The sequence below is a fragment of the Acartia tonsa genome, chromosome 12 (genome assembly GCF_053477335.1).
Source record: "Acartia tonsa isolate MP-2025a chromosome 12, ASM5347733v1, whole genome shotgun sequence".
NCBI lineage: Eukaryota > Metazoa > Arthropoda > Copepoda > Calanoida > Acartiidae > Acartia > Acartia tonsa.
The window spans coordinates 7160570-7186188 of NC_137271.1; the positions used below are offsets into that span (position 1 = coordinate 7160570).

At 32.1% G+C, this 25619-nt stretch overlaps 1 protein-coding gene across 3 annotated transcripts; it reads right to left on the reverse strand.

Moving 5' to 3' along the window:
* Positions 1 to 2: 2 nt before the first annotated feature.
* LOC145333490 (uncharacterized) lies at positions 3 to 21042 on the reverse strand. Of its 3 annotated transcripts, none has more exons than XR_013884516.1 (26): positions 20927 to 21042; positions 20508 to 20569; positions 19941 to 20021; positions 19518 to 19609; positions 18807 to 18867; positions 17834 to 17898; positions 17237 to 17304; positions 16624 to 16695; positions 16435 to 16523; positions 16057 to 16122; positions 15738 to 15801; positions 15499 to 15558; positions 14894 to 14948; positions 13581 to 13656; positions 9985 to 10115; positions 9105 to 9161; positions 8777 to 8863; positions 8542 to 8602; positions 7993 to 8099; positions 5657 to 5696; positions 4767 to 4851; positions 4243 to 4317; positions 4011 to 4095; positions 2952 to 3041; positions 1510 to 2528; positions 3 to 1322 (listed from the first exon to the last, which is right to left on the reverse strand). XR_013884516.1 is itself a non-coding variant. In XM_080178643.1 (25 exons), exons 1-25 carry the CDS (start codon positions 20977 to 20979, stop codon positions 2430 to 2432), a joined length of 1881 nt encoding a protein of 626 aa, XP_080034769.1. In that variant the 5' UTR covers positions 20980 to 21042; the 3' UTR covers positions 3 to 2429. The 3 variants fall into 3 exon arrangements, 1 of the variants encoding a protein (XP_080034769.1); XR_013884515.1 differs by having other exon boundaries at positions 3 to 956; positions 1170 to 2528; XM_080178643.1 differs by having other exon boundaries at positions 3 to 2528.
* Between the last annotated feature and the right edge of the window lie 4577 nt (positions 21043 to 25619).

Genomic DNA, 25619 nt, shown 5'->3' on the forward strand with positions numbered 1-25619 from the left:
AAAAAAAAAACAATAATGAATAAAATGAGTAAATAGTGTATAAATGATAACAAAACATAACTGATTAATAAATGAGTGTAATTAAATGAAAATCAAATGATATAATCAATTTTTAAATACAATCTAACCTAAATAGGACTACTAAATATAATTTTTGAGTAAGGTGTTTCTATTTAACAGTTTGAAACTTGTAAGATAGTTACAACAAACAAAAACTTCTGTCCCTCAACGCATTATTCCATTCCCTAAATGAATCGCAATTTAAAAGCTTGTCCGTCCATTTAAAAATTTGACCCATTGTTCTTTGTAGTTTTTCTTGTAAGTCCAACAGAATATATTTAGGAATCTAAAAGGTTGAATTGATGTCATACAAAATTATCCCTTCTACTGTAGATTACATTTAGTGGTTGAAACGTTACTACACTTAACTTAATGAACCAACCAATCAAAATATAATAAAAATCCTCAAAGTATAAAGAATAAAAAAACGTTATATAATAATAGCCTTATCCCACATAACAAATACTCTTAGCGTAATTCTGACAAAACTGAAATGTTAAAAAATTATTCTTGACATACCTATTAAAAAAATAAAACGTGCTCAAAATTAAAAAAAAAAAAACCCGAAAATCCATCAAATTTCTACTTTCCAAGAGGTAAAACGCTCATATATAACCAGAAAGCAAAATACAAAAACAAACAGCTAAGATAAAAAATTCAATATGAATATGAAATTCAGTCTACACAGGATCATTACAAATTAAGGGTTGGGTCGAATATCCGACCGGTACATATATTGAAACTATCCGGATACTGGATATCCGGCTGATTTCTTAATACGGAAATCCGGCCGGACATCCGGTAATTTGCCGGATATCCGGCGTTGGCCAGATATCCAGCCCATCCCTAATTACAAACATTTATATTTCAGATTGAGGGATAAGTAAATTGGTAAACTTAAAATGACAATTATTTCTTATACAAAATGCCAGAAAACCTACCCTTTATCAATGCAATTGCCATAAGATTCGCTAAGTGTTGGCGAGTTTCTTTCAATCTAAAATACCAAACAGGTTTTTAAATATTTGATATCAAGTTTATCTGTTGCCTAAATATATCCAAACATTTTTATTTTATTTATAAAACAACTGTTTTACCAATATACTTACCCACATACCACCAATTAATACTGTTCTATTGACATTACTTTTTGAGAACAAATAAAGCTTAAAATGCATTGGTTCAAATTTGACAATGAAAACATAAAGTTAATATATTTTCTATAAAAAAAAGATTAAAAAGAGAAGGTACAAAAATTTACCCTGCACAAGAATAATCATCTATAGCATCGTATTATAGACAGCGTGGATATCAAAATGAAAAATTATAAGATTAAAACTAGTTTTGTTATCCCTGAGGGCCTGAAGATCCAGGCTAACAAAAGTTTTATTAATTTTATGATTTTTATTTTAATACTCGTGGAAAATTGTCTGTAATTCAATGCTATACATGATTTCCCAAAATGGCTGAGAACCGGTTCTAATCCACTGGATATTAATCGGTTTCGAAGCCATACTGGAAAAACTTTTAGCAATAGTTTGGCCTTAAATTTTTTACTTATCACAGAATTACAATTGAAAATTGGTCCTTTAGTATTTAGGTATCTTAAAAATGTTATTTTAACATTTTTTAAAGGGGGTAGTTGCACGAAGTGCATTTAAACTTGTATTTAGTGAACTGCATATTTTTTTCTGTTTAAAACTACATCTATAGGACATATATTTGAAAGAATTTCAATTTTCTAACAGGTAGTTTTAATAATATCAAGACTTGAAAATCATATTTTTTGATATATGCAACATAAAAGGTTGTCCTGTTTTCACAAAAAACAGCAAGATGACTATTTTGGTGATGCCTAATTGATTGCTATTTATTTTAATACAAAATTATATATGTTAGATGGTATCTTTGTAAATTATGCTTGAAAACAAACTTTTAAATGCACTTCATGCAACTATCCTTTTAGTTGCCATTTTATAAATTTATTTAACCAGGATATCACCAGACAAAGATGTTTTTAAAAACTTTTTGACTTTAAAACTGTAGGTACCTAGGACTTTCTAATAAGGAAAGATTTAAAGAAATTGGGTAATAAGTTAAATCTAGATATCTCGCCACGCATTTTCATATTTAAAACTTTTTTTAAAAATTAATGCTTTTTGACATTATTATCAAATTCTTGCCGCCTAAAAATTGTTTATTGTATTTCTTCATATCTATTTTACTTTAGTCTTCTTTAAGACCAGGTAATTTCATTACTATTTTTTCAGGTGAGAAAAAAAGAAATTGAGAAATTCATCTAGATGTCTTTTTTCCAGTCTAAAATTCATTCTTATTCTTCTGATGCCGGCAAGAGGAGGGCGGATAATTTATTCTCCCTTGCCAGGTGACAGGTACACCAGCGGACGGTAGATTGGGTTCCACATTTTGGAGCGGATATATTCTTTCAGGGCAGGTGCACCTCCCTCCTACAAATAGCAAGGTTAGATCCTTTAACTTCAAAGTAGGGGTGTATATTCTGCTAAGGATCCCCTGCTAAGGGGAGGGCGGGAATAAAAACATGAAAGGGGAGAATTGAAAAAGATAAAGTGAAAAATCAGCAGAAAGCTAATAGTCCTCTCATCTAAAGACACAAAAATTCCTTATCATGGAAAACTTAATTCAAACTAGGTGGGTAAAAAATTCAATTTTTTGCAGCAGAGGAAATAAAAAATCTTTTTAAAATATCTGTGAAATTTAAAATTCAAATAGATTTTCATTTTACTTTATTTCGCTCTATAATGTCAAGATGTCATTATGTTAAAAGTAAACTAAAAAAAAATAGGACCCATTTAGATTTTAGAAAGCTAGGCTTTGTTGAAAACACTGTACTTGTTAAAAATCGTTCTTACCATTAATCTCTCATAAGCGACCTTATTTCCGATTCTAATTCCCTCTGAGATAGCTTGCTCTATGACTCTACAGGCCAAATGACAGGACACCTAAAACAGATTTTTAAATAAAGGGTGTTAAAATAAAAACCAATCGCTTCACTTTTTTCTATATAAACCTTACAGTTTTGGTCCAAAACTAATAAAAAATAATATAATTCATGCCCAAGCAATGACAATGAGAAAACAATATTGAATTTTGAATCTACCCACCCTTCCAGAGCCCTAGAGCTTAAGTCCTACCCCTTGCAGAGAAATTTGCCCTACGCCGAAAGTACATATTTTATTACAAATTTGTCTTTTTAAAAACCAATCGCTCACAATTTGAACCACCATAAGTACTTTAAATCTTGTAGATAGACCCCATAATGTTTGGAGTTTTTGATGGGGCATGTAAAGACCTTTCTTTAGACAACTTAACAAGGTTTCTAACACAATCTTAGCAAATTTGGCATCAAAAAGAAAGACCTGGCATTCATCAAGAACTAGGAATAGACAGAGCCGTCATGCCTCAAAGTTGGATGGGAATGTCTTTTTTATGTCAAATTGGCATAGATTGAGTTAGAAACCTTGTTAAGGTGTCTAGAGAAAGGTCTTTACATGCTCCATCAAAAACTCAAAACACTATGGGGTCTATCTCCAAGATTTGAAGTACTTATGGTGGTTCAAAGTGTGAGCGATCAGTTATTTTTTTAACACCCTTTATGTAATTAAAACTTAAGCTTTTCAATTGAAAAATCAATCCATTCATAAACATGAGGTTAGATAAGCGCATCCAATAGAAAAACTGACAAATATAAATTATATATCTGACATATGTATATATTATAATAAATTATGGACACAAATGGCTGATTCTCATTCGTTTGTTTGCTTATAATTTCAGATAAGTTAGGTTCGGTTATTTAGCATCAGAAAATTGCTTAAAACTATCCGAGCTAAAATTCAATAATCTTTAAACAATAGCACATTTTTATTTGCAGTACTTATAAAAGTAAACAAATAAAAATTGCCATATACCTCTCTAATTGGATAATTATCAGGGAAGGTAGCCCTCTTCTCCAAGTCTTCGATACTCAACAATTCTACAAGTCCCTCAGCTGCCCTGAAAAATAGAATAATACTAAGTATTTCACTACGTTGTTCTGTCGGTCGTAAATGTATTATTTCTTATCCCTACCATAGCAAGGACTGAATAGAAAAAGATTTTAGAAAGGAAAAAAATCTAATAATAAAATCTTAAATATCATACTTGTTAATCATAGCATTGGAAACCTTCTGTGTCTGTCCAAGAGCAGCTCCTAGGGCAAGACCAGGGAAGATAAACCTGAAAAGAACAGTAAATTATCATACAGTAATAAAGAGTAAATTTTAAACCTTTGGGGAAAGAAGTATCCCAGTAAATATTCCTAATGTATGCTTGCACATTCAAATGAAAACATAACGTTGCTTTTCCTCAATGAGGCTATCAACACTGAACCTCCCCCCCCCCCTCATTCTTATTTTTCTAATAATACTAGTGGACATGGAAATTAAATATTACTAAGCTCACCCCTAAATAGAATCCTGCAGGGTATACACCTGTGTTGCCCTAACCTTGCGGGGCTACCCAGTCCCCAATGTAACCTAATCTAACTTGAAAAAGTAATAAACAATCATACAAACGAAAACTATCCCAATTCCTTATTTCAAAATAAGAAAAAGGGGGGAGGGGGGTTCTTTGCACGATCGGACATAGTACCTGCGCTATCCAAAAAGAAATATCAGTCTGCTTACCTATTATTACACTGAGAACTAGAGATGGTCATTCCATTGAAGACGACATCATCAAACGGAGATCCACTCGCAAAGATTGCACGTCCTTAAAAATGAATTAATATTTATAAGAAAAGCAGAATGTTATTTTGGCGGTTTCCTCAAAGTAGTGTCTAGTGAGAGCCCCCCTCCCCCCCCCCCCAACCATCCAACTACTTCTTTTGAAAAATTGTAAGTAATGGGAAGGTGAAGTGTGTTTTAATTCAATTGTTGCCTTAGGCTAGGAAATTAGATTAAAATGGGTAAACGAAAGCCCACTCTCATACAACAGTTAGGAATAAGGAAAAAAAACAATTCCCCCTTTTTTCAATTTCTTAAAAAATAAATGCGGTTTCTGTGTTGTTTTTGGGTATTAAAAAAAATCACAGGGGTGTATATTCTGCACAAGATTATTTTTTTTCCCCTGCTGCAATTTTTTAAATTTTTTACCCCTTCTAGTATTTTCCAGCAAGGAAGAGGATAAAATGAAAAATATTTTCAGAGCTCTTTATTTTATTCATATTATGCCCCCTTCCACATATTTTTTAGTTTTTTTTTCACCAAAGAGGGGAGAAAAATAGAAAAAAATGCTTTTAAATTTTTACATTTTTTCCCCCCAATCACATATTTTATATTTTCTTTATCCCCCCCCCCCCCCCCCTCAGCCGGGTCAAATTTGAAAATATACACCCCTGAATAATCAACATGTAAAGGATTTTTAAAAATATCAAAAAAGGGTATCATGCAAAATTAAACATTAGGTTCATTTTGTAACTGTTTTTCTTGTTCCTTGAAGATGACGTTTTTTGACTGACAAGAAACACACATAATCATCCTGCTTGTGCTCACTTTAATAAAATGAAAATTCTTACCGTTTGTTGCAATTTGAGCCTCTTCTGCCGTGCACTCGGCCCTGGGGTAATATTAGTCACAATATTTTGCAAAGATACTCATTGACTCAAGGAGGGAAAGGGCATTCATTATATTACTAGCACCCGAAATTTCATAAAGGACGTTCTCACAATCGTTAGCTAATTAAACTTTGGGTAGGATGTTATAATTTACAGATTGGTGAATTCATTTCAATGCGATTTAGGCTTACTGATCAATTTACTGTCCACTGTGACGTCTTATCCCTTAAAATCCCTGAAAACTTGCATAATTATTAGAAAACGTGTTTGAACCATAAAAACTTGTCATATAGTTATAATTAGATTAGTAATTATTGGATATTGATGTTCAATATTTTCAGTTTTGATTGATGTTATATTTTTTGTTTTGCTATTCATGCACATAAAAAAAAATATTTAACAAGATTAGTTTTATTTATTTAGATTTTATTTAGATTTATTTATTTGTTAGTTTATTGTCATATTCCTGGTTAAGAATATTGGTAACTAGGTAGCCCCTAAGAGCTAAGACACCACATGTATAAGACCCAGAGGGTTACCGCAGCCCGTATACATTGCCTGGGTTAGGCATATGGAAAAAATCCAACCCTTTCCCCCCCCCCCCCCTTAACTTTTTTTTCAATGATATATAAAAATAATGGGGGGTTGGGGTGTAAGTGCTCAACAAGCAATTTGTGTGAAAACATCAGCAGAGCTATTATCAAAAACATAATACATGAATGCAGCATTTACACAAATTGTGTCCAGTTATAAGAATAAACTTACAGGAAATGGACGCCTTAAAGATTTGTAAAACCATTGTCTTTTGTTTTTCATTTGCAATGTTCTGTCTTCAGTTTAGAATATCAATAGAAAAGTTGTTGATCCCACCTTTGATTGACGTATCAGAAGAAGTTAGCATTGACACTATAGACATGCCAATTATAACAGTTTGTCCTACTAATCGAATTAACTTGACAAAATTCCAGGAGAATGGCTACAACAAGAATGACCTCATGCTGTTTGGCAATGCTCGATATCACGGAGTCAGCTATATGTCCTGGGGAGCACATTTAAACAAAACATTTAGTCAACTAACAGATGCTCTCTTTCCAAATATTTTAGCAAGTAATGATGTAAATCCTAAGCTATACCCTCCTGGTTCAAGGCTTATTGAACAGGTTTATGTACCCAAGTATGGTTATTGCATGACTATATCCAACTACAGTCAAGGATATAAGTTGTCCATAACAGTTATTCAAGCTGATCATGACATTCACATATTTATTACTGATCCGAAGCGACACAGCACACCTATCCTTTGGTTCGAGTCCCAACATGGAGAACTTATTACTGGCACTAAAGGTGTTGAGGCTTGGTATGATGTGCAAATTAGGCAAAAGGTAAAAAGTAACCCCAATATCAATGGTGTTTGTGAAGAATATGACTATATGACATTTGCTGGCTGTGTGGATGAAAAAGTTAGTGAGGTAATGATGCCAGTTCTGGGATGCAATCCGCCCTACCTATCTGCTAAGAACCAATGCACAGGATACTTTGTTGATGAAGATCTCAGCAAAGTACGCAATTATTTTAAAGATATCAACTTCTGGAATGAATACCTGATGGAACTATTGGCAATGAGACCTATACCACCACAGAAGATGTGCAAGGAGCCTTGTATTGCTACAGAATCTTATATTGAGTTAAGGGGCACAAATACACCAGATCATCCAAGAAATGGGGCAACAATGACCAAAGTTAATTTGAACTTCAAGCAATCTGTGTTGAAGACATACAAAATAATAAATTACTCCCCCTACGACTTTCTGATTGACAGTGGAAGTTCATTGGGCTTGTGGCTTGGATTGTCAATCTTCAGTCTTACTGATCTTAGTTTTACAGCTTTGTATTTCATTAAAAAAAGAATAACTTACATTGGAAAATAATCATATAACTAATGTTTATAATCTTAAAATCCAATAAATATCTTACTACAGTTTTAAGAACTTTACTTTCCTTACTCTGTAAATTACTAAGTATGTCTGTATTGCTTCCATTGGAATTCCGACAACAACTGTAACAAACAACTGAATTAATTCGATAAAACATTTGGCAAATACAGCTGATTCATTTCAAGATTTTGGGGACCAACAAATTGTAGTAAAGACGAGCTTTATATCTGCCCCCCAAATAATATTTTAGATTTATTTCGCTTGTTGGCTATACCTTATTCCTGGATGTTACACGACATCCACATGGGATTTAACCCAATGCCATAAAAAATAAATCATCATTACCAAAGATGAGACTAATTTCCTAGAAGTTGGGTTTGAAAGAGGGAAAATGATGGGCATCTCTTTACAATGTTTATTCATGGTGCTCAGGATTTCTTTAGAGAAGATACCAGGACAGGCAGTTAGACCTAGATAAATAAAAACTATTATAGTTTATTTGTTTATTATTACTTGGATCTTACACTAGATTATCATGTACTCTAATAAGTAGAACTTGTAGCTGGCTAAATAACTATCCTCCCAATCCACACTTTTTATCCCATCCTCTTCCCTCCTCACCTACTGATTGAACAAACTGACCAATAAATAATGTCCATGTTAGCAACCTAAATTGAAGACAATTTTTCCTCTGTCAAAATGTTCACGTATATTCTAGAATCTACAATGATTACTATATTATAGATATGGATAATGATATTACTACTAAGGATAAATAGACTTTGATAAACTCGGCTGAAATATGAGTTTTCTCTCCTTGTTTACAATAGAATCTTTTAAAAACTTAAAAGAACGAAAAATTCCGCCGAAAGAAATTGATTTCATTTGCAACCAGTTGCCTGCAATCCTTACCTATAATAACATCAGGTTTGGCTTGCTGAACAACCTCCAGAATACTGGCTCCTTCCATCTCCTAGTATCCAGGTTAAATAAAAAAGCTATTCAGACAAAACATATGTTTAAAAAAGATTTTTAAAAGTTTCAAAAATTCACTAACATTTTCTTTTAAAACAGTTTTCTCATTCTTTAGGTCTAATATTAAGTTTTTTTTTAAATTTCTTTAGCAGCTAATTTATTTAATTCCTACCTTTTCTGGCCGTGCAAAACTGGACAGATCATAGAATGTATCTTCCAGAACCTCCAGGTTTTTTCTTCCTTGGGTTATCAGTCCATCCTGTATTGCAGAAAAAATAAAACTTAATTTTGTGATAAAAAGCTTTGTTAGTAACCAAATTGATTTCATCGTTTCTATAAACTTATGTAAACATTTAGAAAAACAAATACCTAACGAAGATGTAGGGAAAACATATGTAATACAAAAAATATTGTTAAAATTGCTACCTAGCTTTTCGTCTAGTGTTGTTTTTTTTTTACAAAATCTCAAAATATACTTGCAAAATGATGAGTTTGTTTACCTTATCTGTGATCCAAAAGCCTTTAGAGGCCTCTTCTTTGCTGATTTTGGATCCCCCCTTAAACAAACATTTATTAGCTTGGTATATTTTTTTTACACTCTCCAACATTTATTAAGGACGTTCAAGCTTTAAATATTTTTGTGAGAAGAAGGAGAGGGGGGTTAATATATAGTATTGTTTGGGAAGGAGGATGAACACTTTGCACCCCACCCCCCCCCCCCCCTCACCTTCCGCCTTAGACATCATGAGGAGTGGGGTGTAGTAGTAGGGCCTTTTAAATTTAATCCAGGAAAACTTTTTTGCATGGTAAGGTACCTACAATTTTATCCATGAGTTACCAGTAGTAACAAACAATCTAACTCAACAAATCAATGAATTCAACTTATTTTAAACAAAAACAGCTGTTATTTTAAACATTAAATTATTGACTGACAGTCATAACCTATTTATATGGTAGGTATGCAGCTAAAGAATAATAATTACGATAGAAAACCAATAACTATTAACTGGATAATGTTAGTTATTTCAACGGTTTCCCTGAACGCACCGAGTCGAGCACAGAAACCCCCTACTTTATTTTAAGTAAATATTAATTGTTACCCTAGGCTAGATTAGGTTAGAAATAATACAAAAAAACAGGGGGGGGGGGGCTAAGTACTTCTCGGGAAACACCGTCAATATTTTGTGTCAAGTATAAACTATCTAATAATATGAATTATTTTGTATTCAAGAAATGTAATTTTCATTTTATGGATTATAATTATAAGTTGCGACTTTGAAAATAAGTTTCAGCTACCTATGAAATGAAAGGATGCAGATGATATCAAAAATGATATTAATTTGATAAAAATTAAAAATTAAATGTTTGATAAGTTGTTACCTGATGTGTAATGGCATTCCTGATAGTGAGAGCCACACCACTGGCAGCGGAGCCTGCTCCACAAATAAGAATTGTCTTGTTGCGAATCTCTTCTGCTGGCAATCCCTGCACCTTCAGTGCACCGTACAATCCTAAATTAATTCAGATATATCATGGGTGAAATTAGGAGAGGGGGTTTAGTTTTTTTTTTGTTTTTTTACTGCATAGGTTAGGTTATATTTAGTAATAGGTTCCTCTATTATGACACCCAGCAAGGGTTAGGTTAAGACGGAAAAAACGATCTATCCCTTATTTTTTTTTTTTTAAATAAGCCTTTGGGGATATGATCCCAAGAAAGTTATCCCCCTCCCCCCAAAACAAACTTTTTTTCAAAAAAAAAATAAAAGTTTTTGAGTGGAACCTTTCTTGGAAAAAAAAGGATTTTGAGCCAAAAAAGAAAATGCGTATTTAACATTAAGCATTTGATAAATAACACGTTCTACTTGCCAATAAAAATAAACAAACAAGGGTGACAACATACATAAAAGAGAAGATTAATAAATCAGAGTAACAATTCATTTATTATTTAACATTTAAACGACCAAGCTAATATTGCTTGATTCACGTCTACAAGAGACAAAATGAATTGAAAATGATTGCTAAAATCGAAATATATCTTCATGTCTTAGAATAGTGTAATTTTTTTTAAAATAGGTTGAAAAACATACTAACTTTAAAAAATTAACATTATTAAGAAGTTTGAACAAAAAATCGATAAAAGCTGTCCCAAAACTACTTGAAAAGACATACTTTTATTTTAAGACTTTATTGTTCGCTCATTTAAAACAATAAATTTAAAAGTCCTATTAATCCTTATTGGGTTAAAATTTGTGTTTAAAGGCAAAAATTATGCTATTTAAAATGTGAATTCGAATTTTCTGGTACATGTTAGTTACTACCTGTTAAATTACAATAAGATCTATTTGTTTGGGACATATGGACTGATCCTATTTATAGAAAATCTTTGCTATTAAAAATAAAATATAAAGACACGTGTATACACGTGAATTGTTTTGTAATTATAAATAATTTTGTTAGGATTTGATTCAGAGACAAAGGACAGTGATTCTGATAAAAAAATTTCAAGTGTAGATTTCCCCACACCTCACTTCTTCTTACCCACTTTCCTTTAGTTACAGCCAAGTTGTGAACCACAAAATATCCAAATTTTCAGCAATTTTAAATGGAATTAAATTGCTGAATCACGACCCATGATTTGAATGAATATTGGTTTCAAATAATATAACATAATTAAGATGAATAAAATGGGTGTTTTGTGTATTTATGTAATTGTAAAGGTTATTTTTATAATAAGAAATAAACAGCAGAGAAAAATATGTAAAATTAAATGGTCTGTTAGATAAAAAAAATAAAAAAGGATTGGACTAGAAACTACATTCATAGAATAGAGGTATATCATGGCAAGTCATTTGCCATTAAGACATTTCGTTAAGCCCTCAACCATTTTTGTCAAGTATACTATACCTAGAGTATTAAAACCATTTCACATAAACAATATTATTAGAAAAGCAATTAATATCACATTATTGACTTTCATAACAAAAACACTAATGTACTCTAATTAAACTGTACATATCAAAAATATCTACTTTACATGTCAAGTAGGAAGGTAACTGTTGTAGGAAATGGATGTGTTGAAGCTTTGCAAAACAATTGTATTTTGTTTTTCATTTGCAATGTTCTGTGTTCAGTTCAGAGTTGCAGTAGAAAAACTGATGATTCCTCCTCTTATTGATATCACAGAAGAAGTTACAATAGATTCTGCTGACTTGCCTATTATTACTATATGTCCGACTAATCAGTATAATCTAACTGCATTAAAGATGTATGGATATACTAACAGGAATTTGATGTTATTTGGGACTGCTAATTCTAGCTCATATTTTTCCTGGGGAGGACAAGTAAATAAAACTTATACTGAAATGCTTGCTGATTTGTTTCCAAGTGTGATTATAAACAATGATATTAACCCTAAAATAACTACAAAACCAAAGACAATTGAAGAGATCTTTGTGCCCAAATATGGTTATTGCATTAAAGTAACTAACTACAGTAAGGAGGATGGTGTTGTAATACAAGTTTTAATTGCTGAAAATGAGTTTCATGTTTATATTACTGACAGAAAACAGGACAGCTTTCCAATATTCTGGTTCGATTCCCAGCATGGGGAACTTGTTACTGGACTCAGAGGAATTGAGGCTTGGTATGATGTGGAGATAAGACAAAAGTCAAGAAGTAACCCAAACATAAAAGGACTGTGTGAAGAATATGATACCAGAACATTTGCAGATTGTGTTGATGACAAGGTTGGTGAAGTTATGATGTCAGTTCTTGGATGCAATCCTCCCTATTTATCTGTCAAGAACCAATGCACAAGATACTTTGTTGATGAAGATCTCAGCAAAGTGCGAAAATATTTTACCGAAATTGGACTCTGGAATGATTATCTGATGGAATTGGTTGCCTTAAGGCCAATTCCAGCACAAAAATTGTGCAAGCCACCTTGTTTAGCTACTGAGACACATGTTCAACTAAGAGGAACCAACAGTCCTGATCACCCCAAGCATGGGGCGAATATGGCAAAAGTAAATCTGAACTTTAAAACAACAGTCACGAAAACATTCAAGGGCATAAATTACCACTTCTATGACTTTATAATAGACAGTGGAAGCTCATTGGGTTTGTGGCTGGGATTGTCAGTAATCGGTCTTACAGATATTGGTCTCAGGAATGAATATAGTTATGGTAGTAAATTGGCAAAACAAATTTTGGAAATATATTAGATTTTTACCTCTACGTCAAAAAATCCCCCCCCCCCCCCTAAAAATACAAAACATCCAAAATGTAAGTTTTTCCTCCTTTCCCCCACCTCACCCAAAAAACTAAATGAAATAGAATTTAAGGGGGTATGAGGGGGGAGGGAGGGTGCAATGACATCTGAACTTAAACAGTGAGCAAAATGGTCTAAGAGTTTTAAAACTTTTTACATAAACCTAGTCCAATAGGTACTACAACTAATTGAAAAAAACCTAACAAAAAAAATTAGATTTTTTTGTTTTTAAGATGTAGTACCTATAGTCCTAGGCTTATACACCAAGTTTTAAAAATCTAGCTCGATAATTAGACCATTTTGCTCACTGTTTAAGTTCAGATGCCATTGCGACCCCCCCCCCTTTTACTTCTCCCAGTGTAAAGAATTTGGACTTGGTCAACAAAATTTATGAAATAAAAAGCTTCGATGTCCCTTCCTATTCCCTTTCTTTGCCAATTTATTATAACTATATTCAACATTTTTAGAGGTTTGTACTTTTTGAGAGCCAAAATTTCAAGTTGCGTAAAGAGAGTGTAAAGTCAAAGAAATCCAGTTGGATACCTACTATTAACTAACTAGTTAACAATTTAACATTAAATTAACATTTTCATACTTCTGTTTAAAATTTTTTAATAAATAATCTATGCTGTTCTATGTTTCTTTAACATTCAATTTAAAACCTTTAATAAACATAAGCTATTGGCGGGAAAAGTTTATTTCGTACCTGCCAGGACTGTTGCAGCTGTTCCTTGAATGTCGTCGTTAAACATTAAATATTCACGCTTATACCGAGTCAAAGACTATGAATATCAAACAAACATTATATATTTACACTAGTGGCTTCGCCCCTAGACTCTAGGGGCTTCGCCCCATGAGGTAATGATAAGTCAACCCTCCAGAATAATCTTATAGTTATATTTTCAAAAAAGTTATTCTTTGCCAAATTACTCTTTCGTAAAATTAAACCCAGGTTGTTCGCCGTATGCACAAAAATTTTAATTCGTAAAAATTAAACTCAGGTTGTTCACCGTATATCTCGTACGGGGTGAGCATAAGCGAGTACCCTGTATGCGGCGCAAGCTCTGATAGTCCCACTGATTGGACCACATATACACAAAATTGAAAACTCTCCTCTGTAAATTTTATTTAATACCTATAATTGCAACAACTTTTTAAAGATGTCAATCTTTAAAAGTTACAAAAAAACCAAAAAAAAATTTTTTAGTGAATTTTTTTTTTTTTTTTTTGGGGGGGGTTCATGGGGGCTTCGCCCCATGGTGCAGTGGGGTTCCCCCAACCCAATTACTGGTTTTTGTTTACAAAAATAAAAAAAAAATAAAAAATTTGGAAATAGGGATTTTTTTATTTTTAGGGGGGTTGGGGTGTCCAACCCTCCTAGAAAATAGCCTAAAACCACCAGAGGACCAGTAGGTATATTCCCAGAAGAGTAGAGCCCAATTTGTTCAGCAGTTACTGAGATTTTACAAAAAATGTAAAAAAAAATTTGGGGGGGGGGGGGTGATTTTTTTGAGTTTTTTGGGGGGGTTGGGGGTGTCCCACCCCCCAGGAAAATAGCTTAAAACCATCACAGGACCAGTAGGTATAATCCCTGAAGAGTAGAGCCCAATCGGTTTAGCGGTTACTGAGATCTTAAGCTTCAGACGGACAGACAGACGGACAGACGGTCAGACGGACAGACATCAAGCTACTTTGTATTATAGATGAATTGTTTTAAAATCAACAATCTGTTTTAAATATTTACTTTTAAATTTATAGATGATAGTTTAAATAACAAACAAGGATGACAACATCCATAAAAGCGAAGCTCTGAAACAGTAAGACAAACGAACATTAACCATTGTAGAGTGTCAGAACTGAATATGCAAAATATAAATGTAAGTATTGACAAAATTGCTTATAAAATTGTACCTTGTTGTAAAAGGAATCAGTACTCTAAATCGTACCTAACATGCTTAAATTAACGAAAAAGCTAACCGTTACAAAAAATATAAATATATAATTTCAATATTTGTTTTCCTGAATAGCATGTTTAGACTGGAAGTCTTCAAACTGGATCAAAACACGAGGCCATCTAAACAAAAATAATCACGTGACATAATGTTCCTCTTCTTTAGACTTTCAGTATTTAATTTGTTGATTAGGAAAATTCATTTCTCGTATTCATTCAAATCCGGTGGATAGGAACCGGTTCTCATCCATACGAAAAAACTATGTCTAGCATCGTATTATATCCAGTTTTCTACGAATATAGAAATGTACAATCATAAGATTAAAACCATTCTATATCCGCGGAAAGCCGTTTATAATACGATACGAGAAATAACTATTAATTGATAATGCAATCTTTTTTTCAAGATAAAAAAAAATAAAAATAATCATAAGTAAAAGAAACTTGAATCCACATAATAAATTGTGCGATATTTAACTCAAATTATCACTCATAATTTATAGTTGAAAATATTTATTCTATCTACCTAATCATGTATGTACTTTTTATCATTTGAAAAGTTGAGAACATTTTTAGTGAACAAAAAAGCTTAAATCGAATATACACCTTTAGTCTTTTGTAATAAGTTTTGGTAATTAATACAACTTTCATAAATCAATAGGTAATAAAAAACCTGAGCTTTAGAGCTGCCATGAATTCATCCAAAAACTGATAATATTCTTCACCATCAATTCTGAAAAAAAATCAATGTTATGTAGGTAATATGAATATTTCTTTCATAAAAACTTTAATTTTATTATCTTAAACATTTTAAAGAAAAGTTAAAGTTTCAATATATAAAGAAAAGATAATTAAATTGTAGTTGTTGAGTTAGATACTTTTCCTCTTAAAAAATAATAATTAAGAATGTACCTGGGTTGTTTAAGACCCAGATATGCTGGATTACTGAGCAGAGCAGGGTTATTGGTCCCAACATCTGAAAATCAAAGTTATTTTTGTTTTAAATTTAATATTCACGTTAAAATTAACCTACGTACCTTAATCACCCCCCCCCCTTCCCCCCCTCTCCCATAATTCTTTAAATCCTGTCTTTGATAGCTTGAATAAAGTGTCACAGATTACTTCACCAATATAGCCCTCTTCTATTCTGTATGAATTTTTCGTACCTAACACCTTCGTAAAGTGCATAATAAAAACTAGAAAATGTTTTGAGAAAAGGCCTAAAACTTACCTAAAACACAAGGTAGGATACGACGTGGATGGAAGCCACCAGCTGCTACATACAGATCTAGTTTTCCTGAAATAAATTGTTTTGATAATTGCAAAAAAAAACGCTCCTCTTGATAAATAAAACTAACCTAAATCATGCCTGAAAATGACAAGTACTCTACTTTAGAAAACTCTAATGAATGGCGGAGTTAACAACCTAAAAACTCTGCTAAACAGCCTAAGTTACAGAGAGAGAATTTTAAAAGTAGCTCTTTTTCGAAAGGTAGAGGGTATCAAAGCAACAAAATAAAAGAGGATATCACTAACTTTACTTTTCATTTTTTTTACATAGTTTAAAACAATAGCGCTTAATGTTTTTTTTACAAATCCTGGTTCCTACCTATAGAAATACCAAGGCCTCCAATGCCTAGGTCACCAAGTCCAAGAACTCTTGATCCATCAGTCACTACAACCGCATCAACGTCATCACTAAATGGATAATTATAATTCGGAGAACCGAACGGTCACACAAATTAATTTTCAAAGTATTATCTTATTCGTTGGCTCAAAAACTTTAGGTAATTTTTACCTGTCCCAGTTATAGACCATGCTGGCCATTTCTCCACGATCCTTCAGCGAGAAAAACATTCCCCTAGGCCGTCTAAAACAAAAAATATTATCTTATTTCAAATCAGTACAGCTAACAATAAAATCATCTGCTATAAAAAAATTTTTGACATAGAAGCAAGTTGATATGAATGGAATTCCGAAAAAAATTTATTGTTACATTCAATTATATGCCCTAAAGATTTAGTTTAAACCATTTAACAAGAAAAAATATGTAGTTCACTAAATTCGAATTCAACAGACCGACGAACAAAGTAAATTACATACTTGATGCTCATTAGAATAGGGGATCATTCTTTACCTACCAAAAAAAACAGCTGAGAAAATCATATTTCCCCTATAACATTACGGACTGACTATGTGAATTATAAAGTAGTTTCGCGCCAAAAAATCATTGATGACAACATCTTAAATAAACAACAAATAATCAGTGGTCATTGAAAATTATGTAAAATTCGCAATTGTCTTCACTTATACACTTAGAAAATTCCATTTTGGTAAATACTATGACGCAAAGACATACCCCAATTATTAAATAGCTGGGCAACACGCAAGCTACAATTTAATGACAATACCTGTACACGTCGGAAAAGTTTTTACACGCCCAACCTACTGTAGGAGTGTAGATGATAGGAGCCATTTGCTAAAAATACAAAGTCAAAATTAAATTCAGTGATAAATTTATGTACATCCCTAATGATTCACAAAATTACTCTTCCTGCAGATAACAATTAGTGATTAAAACGTTTGGACACTCAACTTAATGAACCATCCAATCAAATTCAAAAAGAGTCTCAAAGTTCTTGAGCTAAAGAATAAGAAAACGTTATTATCAAACTTTGGAGACTGGTGTAATAAACAGCCCAATGTTGTCACCTCTTCCCTTGATATTCGATATTTTATCACAGAGAGAATATTTGTTTCTTTTAGTGAACCGTTTCTTTCTTATATAAGTTTTAATTTAAGATTCTTTGGACATTTAATTTTCCTTACGATAACTACACGCGGCTACGCCCCTAGAGGCGTCTATTGGAATTTCAAAGAGGAGAAGGGTAGGGATCTCAGTCTAGTTTAGTTTTCCAAAAAGTGGTAAAAAATCTTGTGATTAAGCAATTTTTCTTCCAAAAAGTAGATGATGGACAAGAAACTACCAAATCCAACATAAATATTACCTTAAAATTTTGCATAAGCATAGAGTAATACAAGGTTTCATTTCTGTCCTGGACTGATTGTAACACCTATCCGTTTAAAAATTGACTAATATGAAACTTTTTATCTATTTTCTACTTTTTACTATGTGCCGGAGCCGTATAATTTTGATGCGGCTCCGGCTCCGGCTCCGCGGAGCCGTATTTGGAAATACGGCTCCCGGCTCCGGCTCCAGCTCCGGCTCCGGCTCCTACCTTAAAATTAATATATCAATTTTTTTTCATTATTGAATTTGATGAAATAAAATAAATAATATAAAATATTTTGCTTTTATTTGATTAAAGCTATATAAAAGTAGAAGGATGTGTGTCTATTTGTTAAGTAACAATAGTTTTTCAGTTTATTATATGGAAATAGACCGTTGCCAAATTATAATATTACTTTAAAAAATCATTTTTAGCTAGTCCGGAGCCGGAGCCGTTTTTAACGAAAAATACGGCTCCGGATCCGGCTCCGGCTCCACCAAAAATGTTGCTGCTCCCGGCTCCCGGCTCCCGGCTCCGGCTCCAGAACACTGCGTTTTTAGTATATACAAATATGTTTAACATCCATTTTACATTAACAAAGATACTTAAAAAATCGCAATGTACGTCCGTTCATCGATCTGTCTGTAACTTCCTAATCAATTCCTCTGCCCAATAAAAATGTTTAATTAAATGGGTGAAAGTAATTTCTCGGCTAACTATAAATATGAACTGGTGAATTTTCTTGCTCATATTTCTATAACATATGAGCAAAGCTATCTTGTACAATCACATTACCTCCCTTTCGTCAATAACGCAGATAAAAGAAAAATAAGAAATTGAAAAGTAGGTAGGTATTTCATCCAAAGAAATTTATCTCAAATCAAAATATTCCATAAAAAATTCTTATAATCTAGTATTCTATTAAGCAAAATAAAACAATATGACATAATAATTCTTAATATTAGCCTTTCCTTCCATCTTCTGATATTATCAGGTTTAACTCCACTAGCAATAATTTCATCTGAAGGGTCCTAAAAATAATAAGTGTTAGGATTTTCAAAGAATAGAATAGACGGTTGCTTTTTTATTTGAAGATTCTCCATACAAATGTGCATGCATGCAGAATAACACTTACTTGGTCCGTAAGTATGTCTGTCATGCTGAAAGAGACATTTATATAGAGATATAAGTAGATTTTGTCTATTTCAATAATCACATAGGTACACTTTCTTTCTATTTTTCCCTATCTTTTTTTTTATTGCCACAGAACATCTACTCCATAATTCAATTTGTTCGTTTGTCCATTCATGATTTTTTAGTGCCTCGTTACATTTGGACGCTATCATCCTTGTTTAGTTCTTAATGGAATTTTCGGAGGTTTTAAAGAAAATATGATTAAAGATTGTCTGAGTTAAACAACATAAACAAAGTTAAAACGTAATGATTTAAAATCACCACGAATTGAACGTATGTTTCATCTGAAGTTGGGTTAATAAACAAAACACGATTAAGAAATAGGGCTTTAAAGCTCAAACAATCAGTCAAAGTTTTGCTTTATACATTTCTTTGTCATTCAAAAAGCAGTATTTAGTCAACAGAGCAAAAACTGAGCATATAGATGCCATTTCTAATACAATTTCAAGAGATGTTTTTTGGTCCTATAAAAAAAAATTTACTCGACCTGAGCAGCTCTGACGGCCCAACCTCTTTCATATTCCTCCATGATGATATGTTTCTGCTCATTCAAATCTAATTCTACAGGCGGAACTAAACCTAGTGAATGTAAAAATTTATGTAGCATAAATTAAGCATTATATATCTTTAGGTATGTGTTTTTAATCAAAATCTATCCTCCATTAAATAATAACTCATGATGAACTCGGCTTTGAAAAGCAGTTTCTTAATTAAACTTGAACACTTCCTGTGATGAAAATTAATTTACATAGTGACTTTTTGAGCATATCTAAATCTAACTTTTATTACTTAAATCAAATATCTAATTCCAATTTCTTTACTGAAAAGAATACGAATTATAATTGAAAATATTTCTACTAAAATACCTATGTTTCACTTATAGATTAGTTATAAGTTATAGGTATTTTACCTCTGAGTTCTAATCTATCTCTTTCAGATCTTGTGTATCCCAAACCTTTGTTGTATACAGCGTCATTGATTATATTCTTTCCTATAAAATAAAAATTAAAATTGAATTATGTTGCAAGATAATGATGCATTACAAAGATCGATGGCGTTTTTTGAGACATAACTTACAAAAATAGAGCGCCTCTAGCATCTAGGGCTTTCGCTGCAACAAATGGTGTCAAAGAGGATATTCTTCGAAAAACATTAAAACATTATTTAGTGATCCAGAAGATTATTTCTTTTAAATCACTTTCATACCTACCTACCTAGGTAGGTATAGTTTTGAAGAAAAAAAATAATTTTAAATTCATCTTTGAAAGGATAGGTATTTTTACACAAGTCAACTTAAAAACTATTTTAATGGTTTCTTAATATGAATTATTTAATGCTATTGAAATATATATGTTACATATTAATTTCGTAAATTATTCAATTGTAATAACTTAACTCGTAAAATGCTTTTCGTGGTACTTTTCTTTGAATTTGTTTTAAAATGAGAAAAACTCATCAAACACGTGACATTTCTTACCCTTCTTTCTGACAATTTCAGCCTTCATGTATTTTCCTCCGGCCATTTTTGCCGTGATACTCCTACAAACAATAATCCAATATATACAAAGTAATAGGAAGTTTGATTGTCTGTGTGTTTCTGACTAAGGATCTCGCTAACCGCATGACCGATATGGTTCTCCTGTAAACTGAAGCTTCTTATAATATATAGATCCAGTGAAGGTTTACATATATTTAGAGAAGGGTGCTCCCCCCCCCTCTCCAAGTATATTACCCCTAGAAAAATAACCTTGAAAGAGAAGATTTTAAATTTAAAAACAAAACGGTGCGGTGGGGTGGGGAGAATGTAGCGCGCGCATGTAATGAGATCGATTTTTTAAAGATAACTTAATTAATTACAAGTGTTAGATTTTTATATCAAAATTAATGTAATTTTACCTTGATTGAGATTTTGCCCATGTTGGTAGCTTATTCCACAGTGGTCCCGACATTTTAATAAATTTTTTATGCTAATAATGGTTAATTTTTCATTTATCTATTTCAATATATCTGAAAAAAAGATAATTGTAAAACGTTTTTCTTTGTTATCAGTGGCGTGCGAACCGAAGGGGGCATTTGGGGCAATCGCCCCCCCCTAGCGACCAAAACGCCCCCCCCTGCCCCCCCCTAGCCACCGCCCCCCCTGCCCCCCCCTAAATGTTGAAAAATGCCCCATTTTGCCCCCCCCTGGTTAACAAAAATGCCCCTTTTGCCCCCTACCCTACAAAAAGCAAAACTATCCCAGTTTCCAAAAAAAAGATCAAGAAATACTCACAAAAAAATTTTTGGCGCTTCGCGCCAAACAGACAGTTACTATTCATTTAACCTTACCAAATTTTTTAATTAGTGTAGAAATTAGGTTATAATCTTTTTTCACTGAACATAACAAACCAGGTAATAGGAAGTATTTTATTTGGTATAATATAAACTTTTTACCAAAGAAATTTTGTACATCCCCAATGATGATACACAAAATTACCCCTTATATAGATTACAATTAGTGGATGAAATGTATGGAAACTCGACTTAATTAACCAACCAATCAAAATTCTATTAAAGTCCCCAAAGTTGTTGAGCCAACAAATAAGAAAATTTTATATGAATTATTTGGGATTAGTGTAATAAATAGCCCAAAAACCCCTCCTTCCCTGCATATTTGAAGAAAAAAAATTGCGCTTCGCGCACTTCCAAATGGTTTCTGCTTTTTATCACATGCATTGTATATTTTTTTTTTTTTAAACATTTGTAAACAATAAATATTTAATCAAAAAGTTATTTTATATAAAAAAGAAACAGCGTTGATATTTATCTAAGCCTTTTTCTCAACACTGAATGTCTGTCTAAATGTCTAAAAGTTTAACATTTTTTTGGTTTACATACCCTTACAAAAAGACATGTTTTTTATGGCAATTTTCATTAAAAACCCTTAAAACTAACTACACTCTATATTCCTAACTTGATAAATACGCCACTCTTGTTGTCTTTAATTGATTTTAGTTCAAAGGGGGAGTAAATATTTTTAGGTGCGCTTCACGCACCGCACACATATAAGTTTTAAAGTGCCATTTAAAGAGGGTAGGATATGTTGATATAACTTTTTAGCTTCTCTATAAATCACTATGGCTGTCAGTATGTAATGCTAAAGGGGAAATGTGATTTTTTCAACTGCAATTAAAGATAGAAGGCTAAAACTTAATGTTAACATTCCCATCATTATGGAGTATAATTAACTATTAAAAATTCATGGATGTCGGACTGCTTTTCAGGACGTTTTGGGCTATTTTTGTATCTTTTAAATTTCGGGTATAGTCTCTTTTGTGACATTGCCTCTTAAGGTGCATTTCGTCGTATTTTCACAGTAGCTTTTCCCCTATATAGCTCCTGCGGGGCCAATTGCCTAACCCTGCGGGGAAATAACCTATTAAAAGCTACTATGAAAATACTATGAAATGCCCCTTAAGAGGCGTTGCCACAAAAGAGACTATACCCCAAAGTTTTCTATATTTCTAAGAAATTTTTATATCTGTAGATGAAAGGACAAGTAATTTTTTTTATTTTTTACATAGTTCTTTTTATCTTTGGTTTTTATGGTACGATAAATTTTTTAGTGGATTATAATATTAAAAAAGATCAAATTTCTCGCTGTTTGGAGCATCCAGTATGTAATTTACTTTGACTGTCATCACACAATATGCAGGAAAAAGGATTTGTGACTTTTTCTACCTAAAATATATATTTATTTCAACAGATGCTCTTTAAATCTACTTGTCTGTATTCTTATTAATGATTTTTTGTGCTTTGCTACTTAAAGATGTTGTCATCCTTGTTGTCATACAATAAAGAAATATTTGAAATCAGTTTTACATATTAGGTTAATTTTTGGTAAATTATTTCCAAAATGAGTGTTTTTATCTCCTCCCCCCCAAAAATTTTTTTTAATGGGGTTATTCATCCTTCCTGCTGAGATTTTATAACATCCCCTTCCACCCAAAAAAAATGTTTTGTGGTGTGGGGGGGGGGGGAGGTTAAATTATATTCTGTACTTTTTTTTTGAAGATGCTTTCTAGCTCCCTTCCCTTCGGTCATTGCAGGGTGGGGAGAAGGGATGGTGGAGAAGAGATGGGGGGGGGGGGCAGAGATAGGGGATATAAACGGGAAATAGGGATGGGGGAAGGGATGGGGAAGAAGGGATAAGGACTAGAAGGCCCATAATCAAATAATCCCACCCCTTAAAACGCCCTTATTTAAAATTAGTATATATAATCAAAATGCCCCCCCCTAAAGCAAAGTGCCCCCCCGGGGCACTTTGATTTAGGGGGGGGCAAAATTTTACAAAATCTTCAAAATGCCCCCCCCTAGACAAAGTGCTTCGCACGCCACTGTTTGTTATTAAAACATTACGCCTGCTTAAAAAGCATTCAAACCCTTAAAAAGATCGAAAACCTCATCTGCGACTTTAAGTTGTATTAAAATATATCATAAATCAACTAAAAACATCTTAAATGTCGAAAATAAATACACACGTTCCCGAAATCCGAAAAATCACTTTAGTGAGAGAATGCCGCTAATTTATTCTATAATTGAAATGTCGTCTTAACTTTGATAAGCTTTGTAAAGTAATAAGGAAATTGGAAATTAAATCTTATTTAACTTCTTTCATACTTTAACCAACGTAGCATAATGAAAAATCATGTATGGTTTTTTATATATATTTTTGATTATTATTCATAGAAATTTTACATCGGTGATATGTAAAATTCAGCCTGTAGACAAAGTTATTCAAGAAATAAGATTCAGTTTTCAACTCATGTCCTTTTGTATTATCTCCAAATCGGATTTGATTTTTCGTGTATCCCCCCATTACGTATTACCTATCGTATTATAAACAATTTCTATGAACAACAAGACATATAAAACTTTTTGATATTTTAAGCCTTCGACCCCAAGGGGCTAACAAAACTAAAATTAATCTTTTATTTTTATTTTACTATTCGCCGAAAGCTGTCCATAATATGATGCGATAAATAACTACATAATATACTTCTATTTGGCTGTATGAATAAGTATTTTTGATTGCATATTATTCTGTGCTTTACTACTTATGGATGTTGTCATCCTTGTTTGAATATAATTTTATAACAAAATATAATCATCTGTCAGGGTTGAAGCTTCTATAGAGTCACAAGCATTGAATGAAATACGAATAGCGAATTTAAAATTCAACATTTGTAAATCAAGTTTTTTTTTCTTTTATCATCAGGGAAGAGGAGGACATTTGTTGAATATTGATTGGTTGGTATAGACAAGAAATGTACAAAATTTTGAACCAATAATCATAATCTAATAATTTATCTTTATTAGATCAAGACATGTATAAATTTATATTTCCGCCTTCAACCAAACTCACCATCCAAAACTCCGCCTATTTCCTAACCATCAAAAAAATTCCTTTAAACTGTTTTTAACCTATTTTTTTTATCATATATCAAAAATATACTATGACACCAGTAGAATCAGACTGCAGAGCCCAAATTTGAATTAAGTCCCCAATAAACTTTTTTTGGGGGATTTAAAAATCAATTTTATATGTTGCTGTGATCATTTTGATGGAAGCAAAAGCATTTTTTAGTTTGGGGTTAAATTGTTTCTTGCAGAACAATTTGATGTGATTCAGATTATATCAATACAATAATAAAAACTCTACTCTGTTCGATGCAAATAATTTTTTTCTAAAACAATAATTTATATAGAAGAAAATTAACATTAAAATAAAACATATTATTCTGAAGTCTGAACCAATTAAAAGTCTTGTTTCATTTCAGTTTTTTACAATTCAAAAAAGAGTGTTTTCACAAAGTGACTTATTTCCAATGTAGTTAAATAATTTTTATTTAATTAAAATGAAAAGAATGAAAACTATACACATAAAAGATACATGCTTTTTAAAAATATTTAAAAAAATAAGTTTGAATAATCTTATATTTTATCATATTTGTATATGTGACAAAAAAAATTTGTTGTATTGCGTAAACGTTTGTTGTCATCTTTCACTATTTAACCCTTTACAGCCAATTTTTTTTGTGTTTTAAATAAGTGATGGAAAACAAGCACGATAAAGTTAATTCATTGATATATTGTAAAGAATTAAGTTTTTAATGAATTAATTTAGATGAAATCAAAAGGCATAATTTTACTCTATACCAGAATACTATATATATGAAGCAAAACACTCTAAAAGCTACGAATTTTACCCAAATAAAAAAAGACCTTTTGCTCTGATCAAAAAAGACCACAGCAACAGTAAAATTAATTTTTAAATCCCCTCAAAAAAGTTTATTGGGGACTTAATTCAAATTTAGGCTCTGCAGTTTAATTCTACTGGCGTCATAGTATATTTTTGATACATGTTTTAAAAATAGGTTAAAAACAGTTTAACAAAAACTATGCCCCGCCCCATAACTCAAACAAGGCCAAGAATTATTCCCTACTCCTCCTTTTTTTAAAAACTAATGTTTTAATCTTTTATTTCAAACTTTTTCAGTAGTAATCTGTATTCTATGGTGATACCTAAGATTCAAAATAATTTGTGACA